This window comes from Heptranchias perlo, chromosome 13, assembly GCF_035084215.1.
Source record: "Heptranchias perlo isolate sHepPer1 chromosome 13, sHepPer1.hap1, whole genome shotgun sequence".
NCBI lineage: Eukaryota > Metazoa > Chordata > Chondrichthyes > Hexanchiformes > Hexanchidae > Heptranchias > Heptranchias perlo.
Window position 1 is genome coordinate 21382094 of NC_090337.1, and position 21571 is coordinate 21403664.

The 21571-nt window shown below is 43.1% G+C and overlaps 1 protein-coding gene across 4 annotated transcripts in view; it reads left to right on the forward strand.

Annotated features, from left to right (window-relative positions):
- LOC137331368 (disks large homolog 1) overlaps window positions 1–21571 on the forward strand; it is a 371837-nt gene that overhangs the window by 6029 nt on the left and 344237 nt on the right. For all 4 annotated transcript variants that reach the window (XM_067995121.1, XM_067995123.1, XM_067995124.1 and 1 more), the window contains exon 3: window positions 16438–16601. In XM_067995121.1, the coding sequence (XP_067851222.1) occupies window positions 16438–16601 (164 nt within the window). The remainder of the gene's footprint in view (window positions 1–16437; window positions 16602–21571) is intronic.

A 21571-nucleotide genomic window follows, 5' to 3' on the forward strand; every position in this document is an offset into this window, starting at 1 on the left:
ATTTTAAAAAACTTACAAATGCTAGAAACCTGAAATAAAAACACACAATGTTGGAAATACATAGCCAAGTCTGTTGGTCAGATCTGACAGAAGTACCCAAAATGCTGCTTTTTAAAAAGTCTCTACTATTACTTATGTGTACTCCTAGAGCATTTTGGGTGAAAGGTTTCACATTTCCAGGTACTAGTAAAAAGCAGGAAATATCCCACATACGAAATATTGTAATTGGGTTCATCTACTTTACCTTAGTTTACCTTGTGTGTTAACTAATACCATTTCTCTCCATAAGTCCCCATGACTCTCACTTCAATTTTTATAGGAGTCAAATGATTTTATTATTAGCTATAGTTATTAACATTTCTACTAGCAAAAATATTCTTGGAAATATTTTTCCATTTATGGTAGAATATTACCAACAACTGCTATGCATTTGAAGAGAATTTGGTGTAAGATTAGAGGTGCAGGCAATGAAAGTGGAACATCGTAATGTGCTTACAACTGCAGTCTTCCACATGGTGTTCAGTGGCAATTTTTATTCTTTCCTCCTTTCATTCCACCTCCTCATTATGAAAAATAAACTGGAAAGAGGTTATTTAGTTAATAAGTCAACTGAATAAAGTTGACGCATTGTAGGACAATGTTATCTAACTTAAAAATGTAATTTGTAAAATAATTGAAATCAGGAATGTTAATTTTTTTTGAAGCACTTGTTGTAATTGAGGTTGATGGATATGTCTTAGTAAATTAGAAAGCAGTAATCCACTCCAGATCGGTTACAAAGTTTGAGGTGTGTATCATCGCACCCTTCATTGGACTACAGCTTTCAATTTACTGAGGGGTATCTGTTGTAATGAAGTTGTGATTTTTATTTTACATTCATTCTTACTATTGTGGTGTTGCATTTCCATTTCTGTTTGAATATGCTGCATGATTTAGGACCAGAAGGTATGTTGACTTTTTTGATATATTATCAGGTTATTCTTTATGGTGCATTAGGAATTTTCAACCCAAATCCAAACAGCATGCTTAAATGGTGGAATGTATGTTGGGGAACATCAGGATGATTTTTATAGCAGCTGCTAAGCTGGTTAAAGAATCCAGAGGGAGCTCAAATGTTGAATTTGAGCCCTAGAGCTCCTCTGTCTATCTTGTCCTAATCCTTCCACATTTTGTGGCTTGATTTAGCTGATGCCCTTTTTGGGGTGGGGGGGGGGGGGTAATGGAATATCTCTTGTATTTCATGACTGTGGGGAGTTTTAATTTGTTCATAATGGAATGTTTTTTGTGCTAAGTAATTACATTTAAATACCGTAAATGTTTAAACAATGCACAGAGCATGTTCAATTTTTTTACCACTGTAATACTCCTCAGGCCTTTTTTGCATGTAGGGAAGGGGAAAGCACCCGATATGCCATGGAAATCTCTGTGCTAGATTATTTCTTTCAGAGAATATTGTTGAATTATTTGGTTTTAACTTGCACACCAGTCCAGGATGTCAGATGTTTTTTGCTATAGGTTGACAGTGCATACTGCATCATTATGAATTATGGAGCCTCCCGCAGGCTAGTTGCCTTTCTATAAAAAGCAGCTCTTTGTTCTTGCTTCTTTAAACAGGGAATCTATATTTGTGATGCAAAACACTGGTGGGAGTTGTCTATTTGCCTCCAAATAGTAGTGGTAATGTAGGGGATGGCATCAAACAGGAAATTAGAGATGCATGTAACAAGGATACTACAGTAATCATTGGTGACTTTAATCTACATATAGACTGGCCAAACCAAATTAGCAATAATACTGTGGAGGATGAATTCCTGGAGTGAGATTTTTTTTAGACCAGTACGTTGAGCCAACTAGAGAACAGGCGATCATAGATTGGGTATTGTGCATTGAGAAGGGGTTAATTAATAATCTTGTGCAGGGTCCTTTAGGGAAGAGTGACCATAACATGATAGAATTCTTCATTAAGATGGAAAGTGAAGTAGTCCAATCCGAAACTAGGGTCCTAAATCTAAACAAAGGAAACTACGAAGGTGTGAGGAGTGAGTTGGCTATGATAGATTGGGGAGCTTCATTAAAAGCCATGACGGTGGATAAGGAATGGCTAACATTTAAGGAACAAATGCATGGATTGCAACAGTTATACATTCCTTTCTGTCACAAAAACACAGAAAAGTGGCCCAACCATGGCTAACAAAAGAAATTAAGGATAGTATTAGACCCAAAGAGGAGTCATATAAAGTTGCTGGAAATAGTAGCAAGCCTAAGGATTGGGAGCAGTTTAGAATTCAGCAAAAAAGGACCAAGAGATTGATTAAGAGGGGAAAAAAGAGTATGAGAGCAAACTTACAAGAAACGTAAAAGCAGACTTTAAAAGCTTCTACAAGAATGTAAAAAGAAAAAGATTAGTGAAGACAAATGTAGGTCCTTTACATTCAGAAATGGGAAAATTTATAAAGGGGAACAAGGAAATGGCAGTGCGATTAAACAACTACTTTGGTTCTGCCTTCATGGAAGAGGACACAAATAACTTCCCAGAAATGCTAGGGAACCATGGGTCTAGTGAGAATGAGAAATTATAGGAAATTAATATTAATCAAAAAAAGTGCCGGAGAAATTAATGGACTGAAAGCTGATAAATCCCCAGGGCCTGATGATCTGCATCCTGGTGTACTAAAAGAGGTACCCATTGAAATAGTGGATGCATTAGTTGTCATCTTCTGAAATTCTATAGATTATGGAACATTTCCTGCAGATTAGAGGGTGGCAATGTAACCCCACTATTTTAAAAAAGGGAGAGAGAAAACAGGGAAGTACAGACCGGTTAGCCTAACATCAGTAGTAGGGAAATTGCTAGAATCTATTATAAAGGATGTGATAACAGGACATTTAGAAAATATCAATGGGATTAGACGAAGTCAACATGGATTTATGAAAGGAAAATCGTGTTTGACAAACCCACTGGAGTTTTTTAAGGATGTAACTGGTAGAATAGATAAGGGAGAACCAGTGGATGTGGTTTATTTGGATTTTCAGAAGGCCTTTGATAAAGTCCCACATAAGAGGTTAGTGTGCAAAATTAAAGAACATGGGATTGGGGGTAATATACTGGCATGGATTGAAAATTGGTTAACTGATAGAAAACAGGGTATGAATAAATGGGTCGTTTTCAGAATGGCAGGCGGTGACTAGTGGGGTACTACAGGGATCAGTGTTTGGGCCCCAGCTATTCATGATATATAAATGATTTGGATGAGGGAACCAAATGTAATATTTCCAAGTTTGTTGATGACACAAAACTAGGTGGGATTGCGAGTTGTGAGGAGGATGCAAAGAGGCTTCAAGGCGATTTAGGCAAGTTGAGTGAGTGGGCAAATACATGGCAGATGCAGTATAACTTGGATAAATGTGAAGTTATCCACTTCGGAAGGAAAAACAAAGGCAGAGTATTTTTAAATAGTGATAGATTGGGAAATGTTGATGTACAAAGGGACCTGGCTGTCCTTGTACACCAGTCACTGAAAGCAAGCATGTAGGTGCAGACAGCAGCTAGGAAAGCAAATGGTATGTTGGCCTTCATTGCAAGAGGATTTGAGTACAGGAGCAAGGATGTCTTACTGCAGTTATACAGGGCCTTGGTGAGACCACACCTGGAGTATTGTGTGCAGTTTTGGTCTCCTTACCTGGGAAAGGATGTACATCCCATGGAGGGAGTGCAGCGAATGTTCACCAGACTGATTCCTGGGATGGCAGGACTGTCTTATGAGGAGAGATTGGATCGACTAAGTCTGTATTCACTTGAGTTTAGAAGAATGAGAGGAATCTCGTTGAAACATATAAAATTCTGACATGTCTTGACCGACTGGATGCATGGAGGATGTTTCTCCTGGCTGGGGGGTCACAGTCTTAGGATATGGGGTAGAACATTTAGGACTGAGGTGAGGAGAAATTTCTTCACTCAGGATGGTGAACCTGTGGAATTCTCTACCACAGAAGACTGTGGAGGCCAAGTCACTGAATATATTTAAGAAGGAGCTGGATAAATTTCTAGATACAAAAGGCATCAAGGGGTATGGGGAGAGCGTGGGAATATGGTATTGAGATAGAGGATTAGCCATGATCATGTTGTATGGCAGAGCAGGCTCGAAGGGCTGAATGGCCTACTCTTGCTCCTGTTTTCTATGTTTCTACATGTCCTGCTTTATGGTAAAGAAATGCGAGCATCCTAACTCATGCCATGTAATTGAATTACTATTTACATGTAGAAAATGTTATGTTGGAGTTCAAGGGAGATGACGACTCAGTCCAGGGCTACTATTTTCTATAATTGTGACTTTGTAAAGGGAATTGGATACATGCTTGAAAAGGAAAAAATTGCAGGGATATGAGGAAGAAGTGGGACTAATTGGATAGCTCTCCCTGGCCACTGTCTGAGGCTGAACCAGATCATTAGCAACCTTGGCGCCTATTTGACCGTGAATTGAGTTTCTGACCCCATATCCTCTCCACCACCAAGACTGCCTACATCCACCTCCGTAACATCGCCGGTCTCCGCCGCTGCCCCAGCTTATCTGCTGCTGAAACCCTCACCCATGTCTTTGTTACCTCTAGGCTTGACTATTCCAATGCTCTCCTGGTTGGCCTCCCACCTTGGATCCTCCATAAACTTGGGACAGTGGGACTAGCCGGATTGCTCATGCATAGAGCCGGTGTGGACTCGATGGGCTGAATGGCCTCCTTCCGTGCTGTAACCTTCTATGTTTCTGTGAACTTGAGCTCATCCAAATCTCTGCTGCCTGTATCCTAACATGCACCAAGTCCTGTTCACCCTTTGGTGCTCGTTGACCTACATTGAGTCCCGGACAGGCAATGCCTTGATTTTAAAATTCTCGTTCTCGTGTTTAAATCCCTCCATGGCCTCGTCCCTCCCTATCTCTGTAACCACCTCCAGCCATACAACTGTCCGAGATCTCTCTGCTCCTCCAATTTAGGCCTTTTGCGCAGCCCCAATTTTCAGATACGCTGGGCCAAATGGCCTCCTGTGCTGTAAGATTCAATGATTTTATGACTTTTGTGCTTAGCGTAAATGTGCTGATAAATCCACAATGATGGATCTGTAAGGAGATGGGGCATAGGATGTAGGATTATTTCTGATAAATGTTACAGGGTATGCTGTTTACTTGAAGTGTAATCAGATATCACTGCTGTTGAAATCACATGATCTGATCACGAGCCAGTTGGCGTCGATCACGGCACCTGCTGCTGTGTTTCCTTTTATGAAAAAAAGCTGTCCAAAAGGAATCAACTGTCCTTTGAAACCCATCCATTTATTTAATGTCAATTGGATTTTGAAGGGTTCCAATATTATCGACTAGAATACCGGAACTTCACTTGTAGCTTGATATCTGACCCTCTCTTCCCCCCCCCCTCCATCTCCCCATACTCAACCTGACAGATATTTTAGTGCTCTGAAATGCATTCTACTCACTTATATAAAGAGTAGTATGAGTTAGCTACTTCATATTCTTGATAGAGTAATGTATGATTGGAGTATGTTACAAGTTTGCTGTCAAATCCAGAGTTCAGATTGAGATGTTTTATTCATACTGTAGAATCTTGAATGCACGTGGGTTTTTGTCCTGTTTTAAGAACATGTATAAACAAAATCCTGAGATCAAAAGATTTTTTTTTCCCCCTAAAAAGGACTAGAATAGACTTCCAGCTAAAGCACCTACTGATACTAGAATTAATTGCGTTCAGAAAAGAGCTAGGGACTTTGATTAGGAATGATACTAGGTTATATAAAGACAAGTACAGAGTGAAATCAAATATTGTGTGGGAAATAATGGTTTCTTAGGTACTCTGACAGTGGAAATGAGATGTTAGGGCCACTGGCCTTGGGTGTCTAATGTGGGACGTAAAGTTAGGTAGTTAATCTGGAATTGTGCTCATTACCTAATTTTGTAGAACTTTTTCATAGAAGATTAAATGGGTTGGGATGAAGTGAGTAATTTTTTTTCCCCAAATGGCTGATCCTGAAATATTTTCTTTTATCAAACTGTTTTACTATACAAGCTTTGCCCCATCGCAGTTTTAGGATGGTATTTATTTTAAAAGCTTTTCCTTTCTCTTGTTGCTATTGCTTAGTGGTCAACTTTGAATTTTTAGTTGGGCTAAAGATGTAGTAACAAATTATAAATACCTTTATTGTGTTTACAGTGTAGGTTTAAAGTGCTGATTCCTGGATACAACCAAAAGGACAGCTATTCTGAATGTGTAGTGAACACACAGCAGGTATTGGGCATCGGAAATGGAAGTTAATTGGTGCTAACAATGCTCCCAAATTGAGCATGCGAATTGTTTTAAATGCATCAAGGAGGTTTTTCTTGCAGCTCCTAGTTTTGGACAAATTTTGTTCATTGTAGATGTATTGCCTTTTTTTGCCATGTTTGCTGGTTGGAGGCGGAATGATTGGAAATTCCATGTTTGTGATGGGCTTTGTTTGGAGTTCTATTGCTATAGGTTCCACTGTACTTGTTAAGGAGCTTTATAAAATGAAAGAGTTAAGGAGAGGAAGGACAGTTAGGAAAGAAATATTCTGGTGAGAATTGGAGCATCGTACCTGGAAAAAAAAAGAGCACAAGAAGATGAAAAGGAACAAATGTTCCATCAGTAATTTCTATGTTTGGGGAGTGGGGAGGAAATTTCAATGGCATTGCAAAATGGTTCAGCAGTGGTGCATGGGACTGGTCAGTCAGGACTAAAAATGTCGCATGTGCACTAAAATATCATGATGGCTATGTGAGAGGACAGGAAAAATGCTTCTTGCTTTGGACATGGACGATTTTTGATGCTTCTTGATTTGCTCCCTTTAATGGGGTAAAAGAAGCAATGATGCAAACGTTATCCATGAATTGTTCAGCTGAATGAGCAAATTGTTCCTTTCACACCTGCAGTTAAAATCAAACTGACTTTTAAAAACATTAACTGGGCTGCAAGTATCATACCCACTGATGGCTCAGTTGGTATGATACAGGCTGGTAGAGCCCAGATTCAACACTCAAGTTTGTGTGCTAAGTTGATTCATTTCAATGACAATAGGAGCTGAACTATTGGCTGTGTTGCCCCAAGGATGGAGGGGAAAAATTGGCTAAATGCTCACTTCATCACTAACCAGTAGCCTCCTTATTCATTCTACCAAATTGAACACCCCACACTGCACTATAATGAATCCTATTTACCATTTATTTACCCATAAATGCAAGTTCTTTCTTTCACTCTTCAAGCCTGTTTGTCTTCCTGTGTTTTGGTGCAGTCTTCCACATTATTAGCTATACCCCCCAATTTGGTATCATCTCCAAATTTCAACACGGCAAATTGTTTGCATATCTTTGTCTAGGATTCCAGTAAAGCATATTAGCAGAGTGATTATTTTGTACTCTTAAGTGAAAAACACAGCAGAATGATCACACATTTTGGCTTTCTGAATTTGGATTGTGTCTGGAGAGCATTTTTGGGCACTAAGTTGAACCACTTGTGGTGCTAGTGAGGGATCAATTTGAGCTGATGAATTACTGCACAGTGTTTTGGCAAGTGCATTTTTGTTCTGTAGTTTGTCAATGAACTAAAGTCTAATGATAACACTCTCTGTAACTAGTTATAAGAGGAGCAGAGGCTAACTGGGAGGGAAACTGGAGAAGGGTTCAAATTGGCAAACCTGCGTATTTGTGCTTTGTTGGTATACCAATGGAGTACTGCCATTGGACACTAATTTCACAACATCTGTATTTTTATATAGTCTTTGATCTTCTGTACCAAGGGATTAATAATATCTTCCATACTCACCTGAGCACTTGCCACACTGTAATTCCTGCTGTATTTAAGTGCGTTTATACTTTGCAAGTCCAGTGTACCTCTTCACCTATGCTTCTGTTGTGGAGTACCAAAAGGACGAAGATTGATGTATCATGCTGAAATACAGTATGTGTATTGATTCTCATTCCTCCTCTTCTTCCATCCCCCCCCACCCATTCATGGGTGTTATCAATCTGTTCTATTTGTGATTTGGTAGAGAAATCTAATTATTCATGATATTGTTTAACTTCTGAATGATATTAGAACAAAAGATAAGCCTTAAAATAGCTGACTTGAGGAGTCTTGCAAAGTTTGAACACCATTTCTGATGGATCCATAAACTGCAACTAGAAAGCTTGAGCATCTGAACCTCAACATTGTGTTACTGCTTTGGAATGCACTATCGAAGACAGCCATTCTGCTTTGTTGTCCGGGTTAGTTCCTTTCGCCACTTTGTTTTTCCTGTTCAAGTGCTGTCAAAGTGGGACAAAGTAAGCTTTTTATAAAGCAGGTTGCCAGTCTGTTGGCTATTTTGTTTCAGCCTTTTGTGTTTCCTGCAGAATATAATATTATTTGCAAGCTCGACTTTACAGATGCTTTGTTTGCACTTAGTTTAAAAGGAAATTCAACAAATCAAGACAGGACTTATAAAACAATTGATCCTGATTTTTTTTCCCTTCTGCCTCTGTGAAGCTCTTTGGGATATTTTTTCTACATTAATAGCACTATATGGATGCAAGTTGTTTTTAAGATGAATTTTTGAAAAGCAGTAGTGATGGGGAAACCTCCCCTTTGAAAGGTCAGTGAAAAGAAAAAAGTAATTGACTATATAAATTCAAACTTCCCTTTTATATCTGCCCTGTCATGGGTTTGTCATCTCCTAATGAAAACACTTGCAGATTTGCACAGATTTTGATTATCAAATTTGAGGTTCATTTTAATATGGGTGTTGAGGGAAAACAAGTCTGATAACTTTAAAATAAAAAAATTAGTAATTGCAGAATACATTGTATGTATGTGTATGTATGTTAATGTGTGTATATGTATGTATATGATTGTATGTCCTTAGATTTTGTTACCTCCAGACTCCACTATTCCAATGCTTTCCTGGTCGGCCTTCCATCATCCACCCTCCATGAGCTTGAACTCATCCAAAACTCAACTGTCTGTTTCCTATCTCGCACCAAGTCCTGTTCACCCATCACCTCAGTACTTGCTGACCGACATTGGCTCCCGATCCAACAATGCCTCAATTTTAAAACTTTCATCCTCATGTTCAAATCCCTTCATAGCCTTGCTCCTCCCTATCTATCAAAAACAAATTACTGCTGATGCTGGAAATCTGAAATAAAAAAAGAAAATGCTGGATATACTCAGCAGATCAGGCAGCATCTGTGGAGAGAGAAACAGTTAACGTTTCAGGCCGATGACCTTTCGTCAGATCTGGAAGTAGTAAAGATTTATCAGTTTTTAAGCAAGGATAGAGCCAGGGACAAGGCGGCAGGGGTGGGGGGGGGGGAGGAGGGAGAGGAGGAGGAGGGGAGACAAAAACAAAAGGGAAGATCTGTGATAAGGTGGAGAACCTCTGAGAATTCTACATTCTTCCAACTCTGGTCTCTTGTGCTTATCCCACTACATTGGAGGCCATGCCTTCAGCCATCTAGACCCGAGGCTCTGGAATTCACTCCCTAAATCTCCCCACCTTTTTAAGCTGCTGCTTAAAGCCTATCTTTTTACCAAGCTTTTAGTCACCCACATAATATCTCCTTCTTTGGCTCATGGTCAATTTTTGTCTGATTATGCTCTTGTGAAGCATCTTGGAATGTTTAACTATGTTAAAGGCGCTATGTGAATGCAAGTTATTACATTTTCAGCAATACTTGGACCAGATTGATATTTATACATGGGATAAAGTAGCTTAGAGCGGTTACCAAGCTTTTTTGAGATAGTCATGCCTGCTGACAATCGTGCTGTTTGCTTGTTTTCTTTGGAAAGTTATGTTGAATTAAAACATCCGTGGTTAAGTAGTCTTATTAAGTTGGATGGATATCCTTGAGTTACTTTTACTTAACATTGTAATGTAACGTCGCCCGTCTCTGCCCCGCCTCAGCTCATCTGCCCTCATCCGTGCCTTTGTTACCTCTAGTCTTCACAATTCCAATGCTTTCCTGGCTGGCCTCCCATCCTCCACCCTCCATAAACTTGAGCTCAGTCAAAACTCTGCTGCCCGTATCTTAACTCGCACCAAGTACCGTTCATCCATCACCCCTGTGCTCGCTGACCTACGTTGGCTCACAGTCCGGGAACACCTTGATTTTTAAAATTCTAATCCTTGATTTCAGTTCCCTCCATGGCCTCGCCCCTCCCTATCTCTGTAACCTCGTCCAGCCCTAGAACCCCGCGAGATCTCTGTGCTCCTCCAATTCTTCTTGGGAATCCCTGATTTTAATGCTCCATCATAGAATCATAGAAGTTACAACATGGAAACAGGCCCTTCGGCCCAACATGTCCATGTCGCCCAGTTTATACCACTAAGCTAGTCCCAATTGCCTGCACTTGGCCCATATCCCTCTATACCCATCTTACCCATTTAACTGTCCAAATGCTTTTTAAAAGACAAAATTGTACCCACCTCTACTACTGCCTCTGGCAGCTCGTTCCAGACACTCACCACCCTTTGAGTGAAAAAATTGCCCATCTGGACCCTTTTGTATCTCTCCCCTCTCACCTTAAATCTGTGCCCCCTCGTTATAGATTCCCCTACCTTTGGGAAAAGATTTTGACTATCTACCTTATCTATGCCCCTCATTATTTTATAGACTTCTATAAGATCACCCCTAAACCTCCTACTCTCCAGGGAAAAAAGTCTCAGTCTATCTAACCTCTCCCTATAAGTCAAACCATCAAGTCCTGGTAGCATCCTAGTAAATCTTTTCTGCACTCTTTCTAGTTTAATAATATCCTTTCCAAAATAGGGTGACCAGAACTGTACACAGTACTCCAAGTGTGGCCTGTACAACTTCAACAAGACATCCCAACTCCTGTATTCAATGTTCTGACCAATGAAACCAAGCATGCTGAATGCCTTCTTCACCACCCTATCCACCTGTGACTCCACTTTCAAGGAGCTATGAACCTGTACTCCTAGATCTCTTTGTTCTATAACTCTCCCCAACGCCCTACCATTAACGGAGTAGGTCCTGGCCCGATTTGATCTACCAAAATGCATCACCTCACATTTATCTAAATTAAACTCCATCTGCCATTCATCGGCCCACTGGCCCAATTTATCAAGGTCCCGTTGCAATCCTAGATAACCTTCTTCACTGTCCACAATGCCACCAATCTTGGTGTCATCTGCAAACTTACTAACCATGCCTCCTAAATTCTCATCCAAATCATTAATATAAATAACAAATAACAGCGGACCCAGCACCGATCCCTGAGGCACACCGCTGGACACAGGCCTCCAGTTTGAAAAACAACCCTCTACAACCACCCTCTGTCTTCTGTCGTCAAGCCAATTTTGTATCCAATTGGCTACCTCACCTTGGATCCCATGAGATTTAACCTTATGTAACAACCTACCATGCAGTACCTTGTCAAATGCTTTGCTGAAGTCCATGTAGACCACGTCTACTGCACAGCCCTCATCTATCTTCTTGGTTACCCCTTCAAAAAACTCAATCAAATTCGTGAGACATGATTTTCCTCTCACAAAACCATGCTGACTGTTCCTAATCAGTCCCTGCCTCTCCAAATGCCTGTAGATCCTGTCTCTCAGAATACCCTCTAACAACTTACCCACTACAGATGTCAGGCTCACCGGTCTGTAGTTCCCAGGCTTTTCCCTGCCGCCCTTCTTAAACAAAGGCACAACATTTGCTACCCTCCAATCTTCAGGCACCTCACCTGTAGCTGTCGATGATTCAAATATCTCTGCTCGGGCACCCGCAATTTCCTCCCTAACCTCCCATAACGTCCTGGGATACATTTCATCAGGTCCCGGAGATTTATCTACCTTGATGCGCGTTGATTGGCAGGTGTACTTTCAGCTGCCTTGGCCCAAAGCTCTGGAATTCCCTCCCTAAATCTCTCTGCCCCTCTACACACACTCTCCTCCTTGAAGACTCCGTAAAACCTACCTCTTTGACCAAGCTTTTGGTCATCTGTCCTAATATCTCCATATGTGGCTCGGTGGCAAATTTTGTTTGATGCTCTTGTGAAGCACCTTGGGGCGTTTTACTACATTAAAGCCCCTATATAAATGCAAGTTGTTGTTAATTGCCCTTAAGGGCTGGAGAAATATTTGTTTTCTCTTGCTGGAAACATTGTGGTTATTTGCCTCACTCAGGAGATTAAATCGGTGAGAGTCCATGATGATAGAAATTAAATGTATTGTGGTGGAAGGGCCTGCTGAATGTCCTATCTTTTTCATATTTGTACTTTTATGTTTGTTTTCTTCACTTCAACCCTGCACTATCTTGAAGGTGAGGCACTTGTTCTTCAAAGTTGACTTGCCTGGATGCTTAGTAGGTGAAAGCCCACTTGGCATGCCAGTTGATGCAGTACCCTACTGTGGTATAACATTCAACTCTTCTGGCCAGATTGATATACCTGGTGAGATGTGTTTTAGTCCATGCATGTATTGTAGCAACTGTGGCTAGAGCTGGAAAATACTTGTCTCACTCACCTCAATGCCACCATCTGAAGTGGGAATTGGTACAGGAGGATGGACTAAATGGTATTTCCTGTTCCAAGCCTTAAGTGCACTAGTAGGTAGTCCTCTAGTACCATCCCAGTTCAGTGTAAATTGAATGTACATGCCATCCTCTCTGGCCCTCCAGCTTCATTCAGTTACCCTGGAATCATAACTATCAGATTGTTTTGGTCAAAGTAATTACAACTGTGTCTTGTCAGAATTTCTGTACATTCTTGCATGTATTGAATACAAAACCTACTGTGCACCTAAATGTAAATTATTAATATTTCATTGCACACAAAAAGGAAGGTATAAGCACACTTACCAGAAGTGTTCAATATTGCATTTACAGATGGAGTATGTATGCACTGTGCAGGGGCATAAAAAGGTAGTGCAGAACATCTGGTAGTTCACTGAGGTGGAGGCAGGATAAGCATGTCTCGTGAATCCAGTCCTGACCATCTAAGATCTTTATGGGCTTTTAGAGGAGTTGGTGCTTTTGCAGGAGAGTTGGGGGAAGGGAGAGTTCTGATTTGTTGGATCAGTGAACAAAGCAGCGTGTGGGAATATCCGATTTTGGCTAATCCCAGTATAAGTATCAATATCTAACAAAATAGACTCCTTGCTACTTGCTAAGTTTTCAATAAGTACTGTTACATTTAGTCATTGTCAGAGAATCTAGTGTTCAGTTGCATATTTTGCAGATGTTAGTAAATCTAGTGCAGCTATTACCTGAAAATGTCATGGCTTAGAATTTTCACCAGTCATTGTCTACGGGTGGAACATCTAGCCCAGGGTTACAAATTAGTGGGACATTGCTTTTGTATTCCAGGTTGACACTTGAGTGCAGTGCTGTATTGTTCCTTGTTGTAAACAATTTTACAACACCAAGTTATAGTCCAACAAATTTATTTTAAATTCCACAAGCTTTCGGAGGCTTCCTCCTTTGTCAGGTGAACGGTGTGTGAACGGTGGAACATTTCCACACCGTTCACCTGACGAAGGAGGAAGCCTCCGAAAGCTTGTGGAATTTAAAATAAATTTGTTGGACTATAACTTGGTGTTGTAAAATTGTTTACAATTGTTATATTAAAAACAGATAACATTTGTTCGCTGGTGGGGTTACGTGTAGTGTGACATGAACCCAAGATCCCGGTTGAGGCCGTCCTCATGGGTGCGGAACTTGGCTATCAATTTCTGCTCGACGATTTTGCGTTGTCGTGTGTCTCGAAGGCCGCCTTGGAGTATGCTTACCCGAAGGTCGGTGGCCGAATGTCCATGACTGCTGAAGTGTTCCCCGACAGGGAGAGAACCCTCCTGTTTGGCGATTGTTGCGCGGTGTTCGTTCATCCGTTGTCTCAGCGTCTGCATGGTCTCGCCAATGTACCATGCTCTGGGGCATCCTTTCCTGCAACGTATGAGGTAGACAACGTTGGCCGAGTCACAGGAGTATGAACCGTGCACCTGGTGGGTGGTGTCCTCTCGTGTGATGGTGGTATCTGTGTCGATGATCTGGCATGTCTTGCAGAGGTTACCGTGGCAGGGTTGTGTGGTGTTGTGGACGCTGTTCTCCTGAAGGCTGGGTAATTTGCTGCGAACGATGGTTTGTTTGAGGTTGGGTGGCTGTTTAAAGGCGAGTAGTGGAGGTGTGGGGATGGCCATCGCGAGGTGTTCGTCATCATTGATGACATGTTGAAGGCTGCGGAGAACATGGCGTAGTTTCTCCGCTCCGGGGAAGTACTGGACGACGAAGGGTACTCTGTTGGTTGCGTCCCGTGTTAGTCTTCTGAGGAGGTCTACGCGATTTTTCGCTGTGGCCCGTCGGAACTGTCGATCGATGAGTCGAGCATCATATCCCGTTCTTACTAGGGCGTCTTTCAGCGTCTGTCGGTGTCCATCGCGTTCCTCCTCGTCTGAGCAGATCCTGTGTATTCGCAGGGCCTGTCCATAGGGGATGGCCTCTTTGACGTGGTTAGGGTGGAAGCTGGAAAAGTGGAGCATCGTGAGGTTGTCCGTGGGCTTGCGGTAGAGTGAGGTGCTGAGGTGCCCGTCTTTGATGGAGATTCGTGTGTCCAAGAAAGAAACTGATTCTGAGGAGTAGTCCATGGTGAGCTTGATGGTGGGATGGAACTTGTTGATGTTATCGTGTAGTCTCTTTAGTGATTCCTCACTGTGGGTCCATAGAAAGAAAATGTCGTCGATGTATCTGGTGTATAGTGTTGGTTGGAGGTCCTGTGCAGTGAAGAAGTCCTGCTCGAACTTGTGCATGAAAATGTTGGCGTATTGGGGTGCGAATTTGGTCCCCATGGCTGTTCCGTGTGTTTGGGTAAAGAACTGGTTATCGAAGGTGAAGACATTGTGATCCAGGATGAAGCGGATGAGTTGTAGGATGGCGCCTGGAGATTGGCTGTTGTTGGTGTTGAGTATTGATGCTGTTGCAGCGATGCCGTCATCGTGGGGGATACTGGTGTATAGTGCCGAGACGTCCATCGTGGTGAGAAGTGTTCCTGGTTCAACAGGTCCGTGGGTACTGAGTTTTTGTAGAAAGTCTGTAGTGTCGCGACAGAAGCTGGGGGTTCCCTGCACGATGGGTTTCAGGATGCCCTCGATGTATCCAGAGAGGTTCTCACACAGGGTTCCGTTGCCTGATACGATAGGACGTCCGGGTGTGTTGGCTTTGTGTATCTTTGGGAGGCAGTAGAAGTCTCCCACGCGGGGAGTACGTGGGATGAGAGTGCGTAGGATGTTTTGAAGGTCTGGATCGAAGGTCTTGATCAGTTTGTTGAGCTGATGGGTGTGTTCTTTGGTCGGGTCTGTGGGTAACCGTCTGTAGTGTTCCTGGTTGTCCAGTTGTCGGTATGCTTCTTTGCAATAGTCTGTTCTGTTCTGTATGACGATGGCTCCTTGGTATTGTTCCTTGGTTGAGGTGTTAAACAGCAGTCCTGTCCGTCTGTTCAGTTGGATGTAAAAGTTCCTCTGGCACTACTTGAAGAGCAGGGGAGTGTTCTCTGTATGCTGGCCAACATTTATCTCAAAAATGTTAACTTTGAAGTAGTTGATACAATAAATTCTTAATTCCCTTATACTCTTCTATACGTTTTGGCCGGCATTGTTCAAGGCGGGGAGAAGAGTCAGCTGGAGTTTCTATTCCTGGTGACCATCTAGTGCCTCCTGCTGGAAAACTTGTGAATTTCTGATTCAGTTTTACTGTTACCACTTCCCTATTGGCCAAAAGCTTGCATAGTCTGTTAGCCTAAACAGTGAGTGCCATCATGTGAAGAATGCTATTTTAGTGAGGAACGAAAGGCTTTCCAGTATCTATGGAACCATACCTCAGGAGGGGAGAGCATTAAAAATTGAAATAAAGCTGTGTTAAAGGGCTATGAAATTTTGTTTATATATTTGATGTTGTGAAGCTGAAGACTATTATGCTAAATGCAAATGCATGGGTCTCCTGTTTGCTGCACTTCTTTGTACAAACATGCCAATTTTCTTATCGTAATAGGTTTACAGTGCCGTGGAAATATGGATCTGTGGTTTTGTCGTTAGGATAAGGCATTAGGTTAAGTAAATGCGAGGAGCTGGTCCCTATGGGAACAGCACATGGATGTTGCTTCTCCTGAAACCGGATGCAGTGTTGAGCATGAATATTGCAGTGTCTTAAGCCTTGTATACTTTCATGATGCAAATGCTAAAAGAAGTTATTTGGGTCTCAACAGTTTAGCTGTGGTTCTTAACTGTAGTGAAGTTTGGATTATTTAGTAATTACTGGAATATAGATGGTGAGGTTGTATTGTTGGGGAATGGATACAAACTTGTAAATTACTGCAGTATGTGTATCGTAACTTGGTTGTGGACTTTAGATACATATTCTTGTTTTCCAGATATTCAGGAGTTTTATGAGGTGTCATTGCTGGATAGTCAACCGGTTCTTGCTCAAAAGACAACTGGCATTGTTCCAGCAGTCCGTAACTGGGATATTTCCAGCCTTCCAAGCACAGCTGTTACATCGGAGGTGCTTCCCATCAACCTTAGCCCTAGCACAGAGGTAAGAGTGTGATAAGGTAGAGAAACTTGATGAAAAGATACGATTACTGATGGAGTAATACTAAAGACATTGTTTGCGGAGTAGGATCTAGTAAACTGAAATTATAAAAATAAATTGATCAGTTTGAGTGACAAGCTGATTGTGGCGTAAAAGGCTATTCCTTGAGCCACCTCATGAAACTTTTAACTGCTGAGGTTATTTTCAATAATGTACCAGTGTTTGTGTACCAGTGCATCTGATCCTTTTTATATCTGCCAGTATAATTGACAAGGCGAAGAACTGGAAGTCAGATCCTTGTAGAAACTGCGTTACTGAAAACTCTGCAGAAATGAGAAACAATGGATGGTGCTAGGAATTCCCTTGCGCACCTGTTATCCCCCTCCCCACCTGAAGAGGTACCATAGATCTTGCACAGTGCACATAACGGAATATTTTAGCTTTGAGGGGAAACGACTGCACATGTTAATGTGTGGGTCTGTTTGGATGTCTCTCTTCTGAAAAGATTCTGTTAAGAACAGGAGAAAGCCATTTAGCCCCTTGAGCTTGTTCCACATTCAATGAGATCATGGCTGATCTGTATCCTAACTCCATCCACCCGCCTTGGCTCCATTTCCCTTAATACTCTTAACTAGCAAAAATCTATTGCATTCATATTTAAAACGATGGTAGAGTCCAGCACATGAGTGCAAAAGACAAGGCTGAAGCGTTTGCAGCCATCTTCAGCCAGAAGTGCCGAGTGGATGATCTATCTCGGCCTCCTCCCGATATCCCCACCATCACAGGAGCCAGTCTTCAGCCAATTCGATTCACTCCATGTGACATCAAGAAACGGCTGAGTGTACTGGATACAGCAAAGGCTATGGGCCATGACAACATCCCGGCTGTAATGCTGAAGACTTGTGCTCCAGAACTAGCCGCGCCACGAGTCAAACTGTTCCAATACAGCTACAACGCTAGCGTTTACCTGACAAAGTGGAAAACTGCCCAGGTATGTCCTGTCCACAAAAAGCAGGACAAATCCAATCCGGCCAATTACCACCCCATCAGTTTACTCTCAATCATCAGCAAACTGATGGAAGATGTCGTCGACAGTGCTATCAAGCGGCACTTACTCACCAATAACCTGCTCACCGATGCTCAATTTGGGTTCCACCAGGACCACTCGGCTCCAGACCTCATTACAGCCTTGGTCCAAACATGGACAAAAGAGCTGAATTCAAGTGGTGAGGTGAGCGTGACTGCCCTTGACATCAAGGCAGCATTTGAGAGTGTGGCACCAAGGAGCCCTTGTAAAATTGAAGTCAATGGTAATCAGGGGGAAAACCCTCCAGTCGCTGGAGTCATACCTGGCACGAAGGAAGATGGTAGTGGTTGTTGGAGGCCAATCATCTCAGCCCCAGGACATTGCTGCAGGAGTTCCTCAGGGCAGTGTCCTAGGCCCAACCATCTTCAACTGCTTCATCAATGACCTTCCCTCCATCAGAAGGTCAGAAATGGGGATGTTCGCTGATGATTGCACAGTGTTCAGTTCCATTCGCAACCCCTCAGATAATGAAGCAGTCCATGCCCACATGCAGCAAGACCTGGACAACATCCAGGCTTGGGCTGATAAGTGGCAAGTAACATTCACGCCAGACAAGTGCCAGGCAATGACCATCTCCAACGAGAGCGAGTCTAACCACCTCCCCATGATATTCAACAGCATTACCATTGCCAAATTCCTCACCATTGACCAGACACTTAACTGGACCAGCCATATAAATACTATGGCTACAAGAGCAGGTCAGAAGCTGGGTATTCTGTGGTGAGTGACTCACCTCCTGACTCCCCAAGACCTTTCCACCATCTACAAGGCACAAGTCAGGAGTGTGATGGAAAACACTCCACTTGCCTGGATGAGTGCAGCACCAACAAGACTCAAGAAGCTCAACACCATCCAGGACAAAGCAGCCTGCTTGATTGGCACCCCATCCACCGCACTAAACATTCACTCCCTTCTGCAGCCACAGTGCGTCGGTGGCTGCAGTGTGTACCATCCACAGGATGCACTGCAGCAACTCACCAAGGCTTCTTCGGCAGCTCCTCCCAAACCCGCGACCTCTATTACCTGGAAGGACAAGGGCAGCAGGCACATGGGAACAACACCTACACATTCCCCTTCAAGTCTCACACTATCCTGACTTGGAAATATATCGCTGTTCCTTCATCGTCGCTGGGTCAAAATCCTGGAATTCCCTACCTAACAGCACTGTGGGAGAACCTTCACCACACTGACTGCAGCGGTTCAAGAAGGCGGCTCACCACCACCACCTTCTCAAGGGCAATTAGGGATGGGCAATAAATGCTGGCCTTGCCAGCGACTCCCACATCCCATGAACAATTTTTTAAAAAATTAAATAAAAAATTATTAATTGAGCTGGCATCTACTGCTTTTTGTGGGAGAGTGTACCACACTTTTACCACACTTTGTGTGAAGAAGTGTTTGCTAACTTCTCCACAGTGGCCTGGCTCTGATAATTTTATGTCCTCCAGACTCCCCCACCAGTGGAAAAAGTTTCTCTCTCTACCCTATCAATTCATAGAATTGTTACAGCACAGAAGAAGGCCATCCGGCACATGGAGCCTGTGTCGGCTCTTTGTAAGAGCAATCCAGTTAGTCCCATTCTCCCGCTCTTTCCCTGTAGCCCTATAAATTTATTCCCGTCAAATGTTTATCCGGTTCCTTTTTAAAAGCCACGATTGAATCTGCATCCACCACCCTTTCAGGCAGCGCATTCCAGTTCATAACTACTCGCTGCATAAAGTTTTTCCTTGGAGCCTTTGGTTCTTTTGCCAATCACCTTATTCTGTGTCCTCTGGTTCTCGACCCTTCTGCCAATAGGAACAGTTTCTCTTTATTTACCTTATCTAACCCTGTCAAGATTTTGAACACTTCTATCAAATCTCCTCTCAACCTTCTCCACTCTAAGGATAACAACCCTAGCTTCTGCAGTCAATCCGCATAACTGATGTCCCTCATCACTGGAACCATTCTAGTGAAGCTTTTCTGGACCCTCGCTAAGGCCTTCACATCCTTCCTAAAGTGCGGTGCCCAGAATTTTTTTTTATTCGTTCATGGGATGTCGGCATCGCTGGCAAGGCCACCATTTATTGCCCATCTCTAATTGTCCTTGAAGGTGGTGGTGAGCTGCCTTCTTGAACCGCTGCAGTCCGTGTGGTGAAGGTTCTCCCACAGTGCTGTTAGGTAGGGAGTTCCAGGATTTTGACCCAGCGACGATGAAGGAACGGCGATATATTTCCAAGTCGGGATGGTGTGTGACTTGGAGGGGAAGATGCAGGTGGTGTTGTTCCCATGTGCCTGCTGCCCTTGTCCTTCTAGGTGGTAGAGGTCGCAGGTTTGGGAGGTGCTGTCAAAGAAGCCTTGGCGAGTTGCTGCAGAGCATCCTGTGGATGGTACACGCAGCAGCCACGGTGTATTGGTGGTGAAGGGAGTGAATGTTTAGGGTGGTGGATGGGGTGCCAATCAAGCGGGCTGCTTTGTCCTGGATGGTGTCGAGCTTGTTGAGTGTTGTTGGAGTTGCACTCATCCAGGCAAGTGGAGAGTATTCCATCACACTCCTGACTTGTGCCTTGTAGATTGTGGAAAGGCTTTGGGGAGTCAGGAGGTGAGTCACTCGCTGCAGAATACCCAGCCTCTGACCTGCTCTTGTAGGGACAGTATTTATGTGGCTGGTCCAGTTAAATTTCTGGTCAATGGTGACTCCCAGGATGTTGATGGTGGCGGATTCAGCGATGGCAATGCTGTTGAATGTCAAGGGGAGGTGGTTAGACTCTCTCTTGTTGGAGATGGTCATTGCCTGGCACTTGTCTGGCGTGAATGTTACTTGCTACTTATCAGCCCAAGCCTAGGTGTTGTCCAGTTCTTGCTGCATGTGGGCATGGACTGCTTCATTATCTAAGGGGTTGCGAATGGAACTGAACACTGTGCAATAATCAGTGAGCATCCCCATTTCTGACCTTCTGATGGAGGGAAGGTCATTGATGAAGCAGCTAAAGATGGTTGGGCCTAAGACACTGCCTTGAGGAACTCCTGCAGCAATGTCCTGGGGCTGAGATGATTGGCCTCCAACAACCAGTACCATCTTCCTTTGTGCTAGGTATGGCTCCAGCCACTGGAGAGTTTTCCCCCTGATTCCCGTTGACTTTAATTTTACAAGAGCTCCTTGGTGCCACACTCGGTCAAATGCTGCCTTGATGTCAAGGGCAGTCACTGTCACCTCTGGAATTCAGCTCTTTTATCCATGTTTGGACCAAGGCTGTAATGAGGTCTGGAGCCGAGTGATCCTTGCGGAACCCAAACTGAGCAATGGTGAGTAAGTGCCGTTTGATAGCACTGTCGACGACACCTTCCACCACTTTGCTGATGATTGAGAGTAGACTGATTGGGTGGTAATTAGCCGGATTGGATTTGTCCTGCTTTTTGTGGACAGAACATACCTGGGCAATTTTCTACATTGTCTGGTAGATATCAGTGTTGCAACTGTACTGGAACAGCTTTGCTGGAGGTGTGGCTAGTTCTGGAGCACAAGTCTTCACTACATCTGGGATGTTGTTGGGACACAGTACTCCGGTTGTGGCCGAAGCAGTGTTTTATAACGTTTTATAAATACAAGTTTGTTCTTTCTTTACCCCTGCAACCTCCTCCAGCCCTATGCCCCAGCCCTTTGACTCTGGTGCATTCCTCCCTCCCATCATTCCATGATTGATGGCAAAGCTTTCAGCTGTCTTGGCCTTTCTGAACCCCTCTACCTTGCTACTTCTCTCCTAACTCCCCATTAATGTTTGGCTTACATCTTGCCTCTGTGAAGCACCTTGGGATGTTTTCTACATTAAAGGTGCTATATAAATGTACAGTGTTGTTGTGTCAGTATGCAGGTAGCTGTATTACAGGAGCCAATTCCGGCACCCCC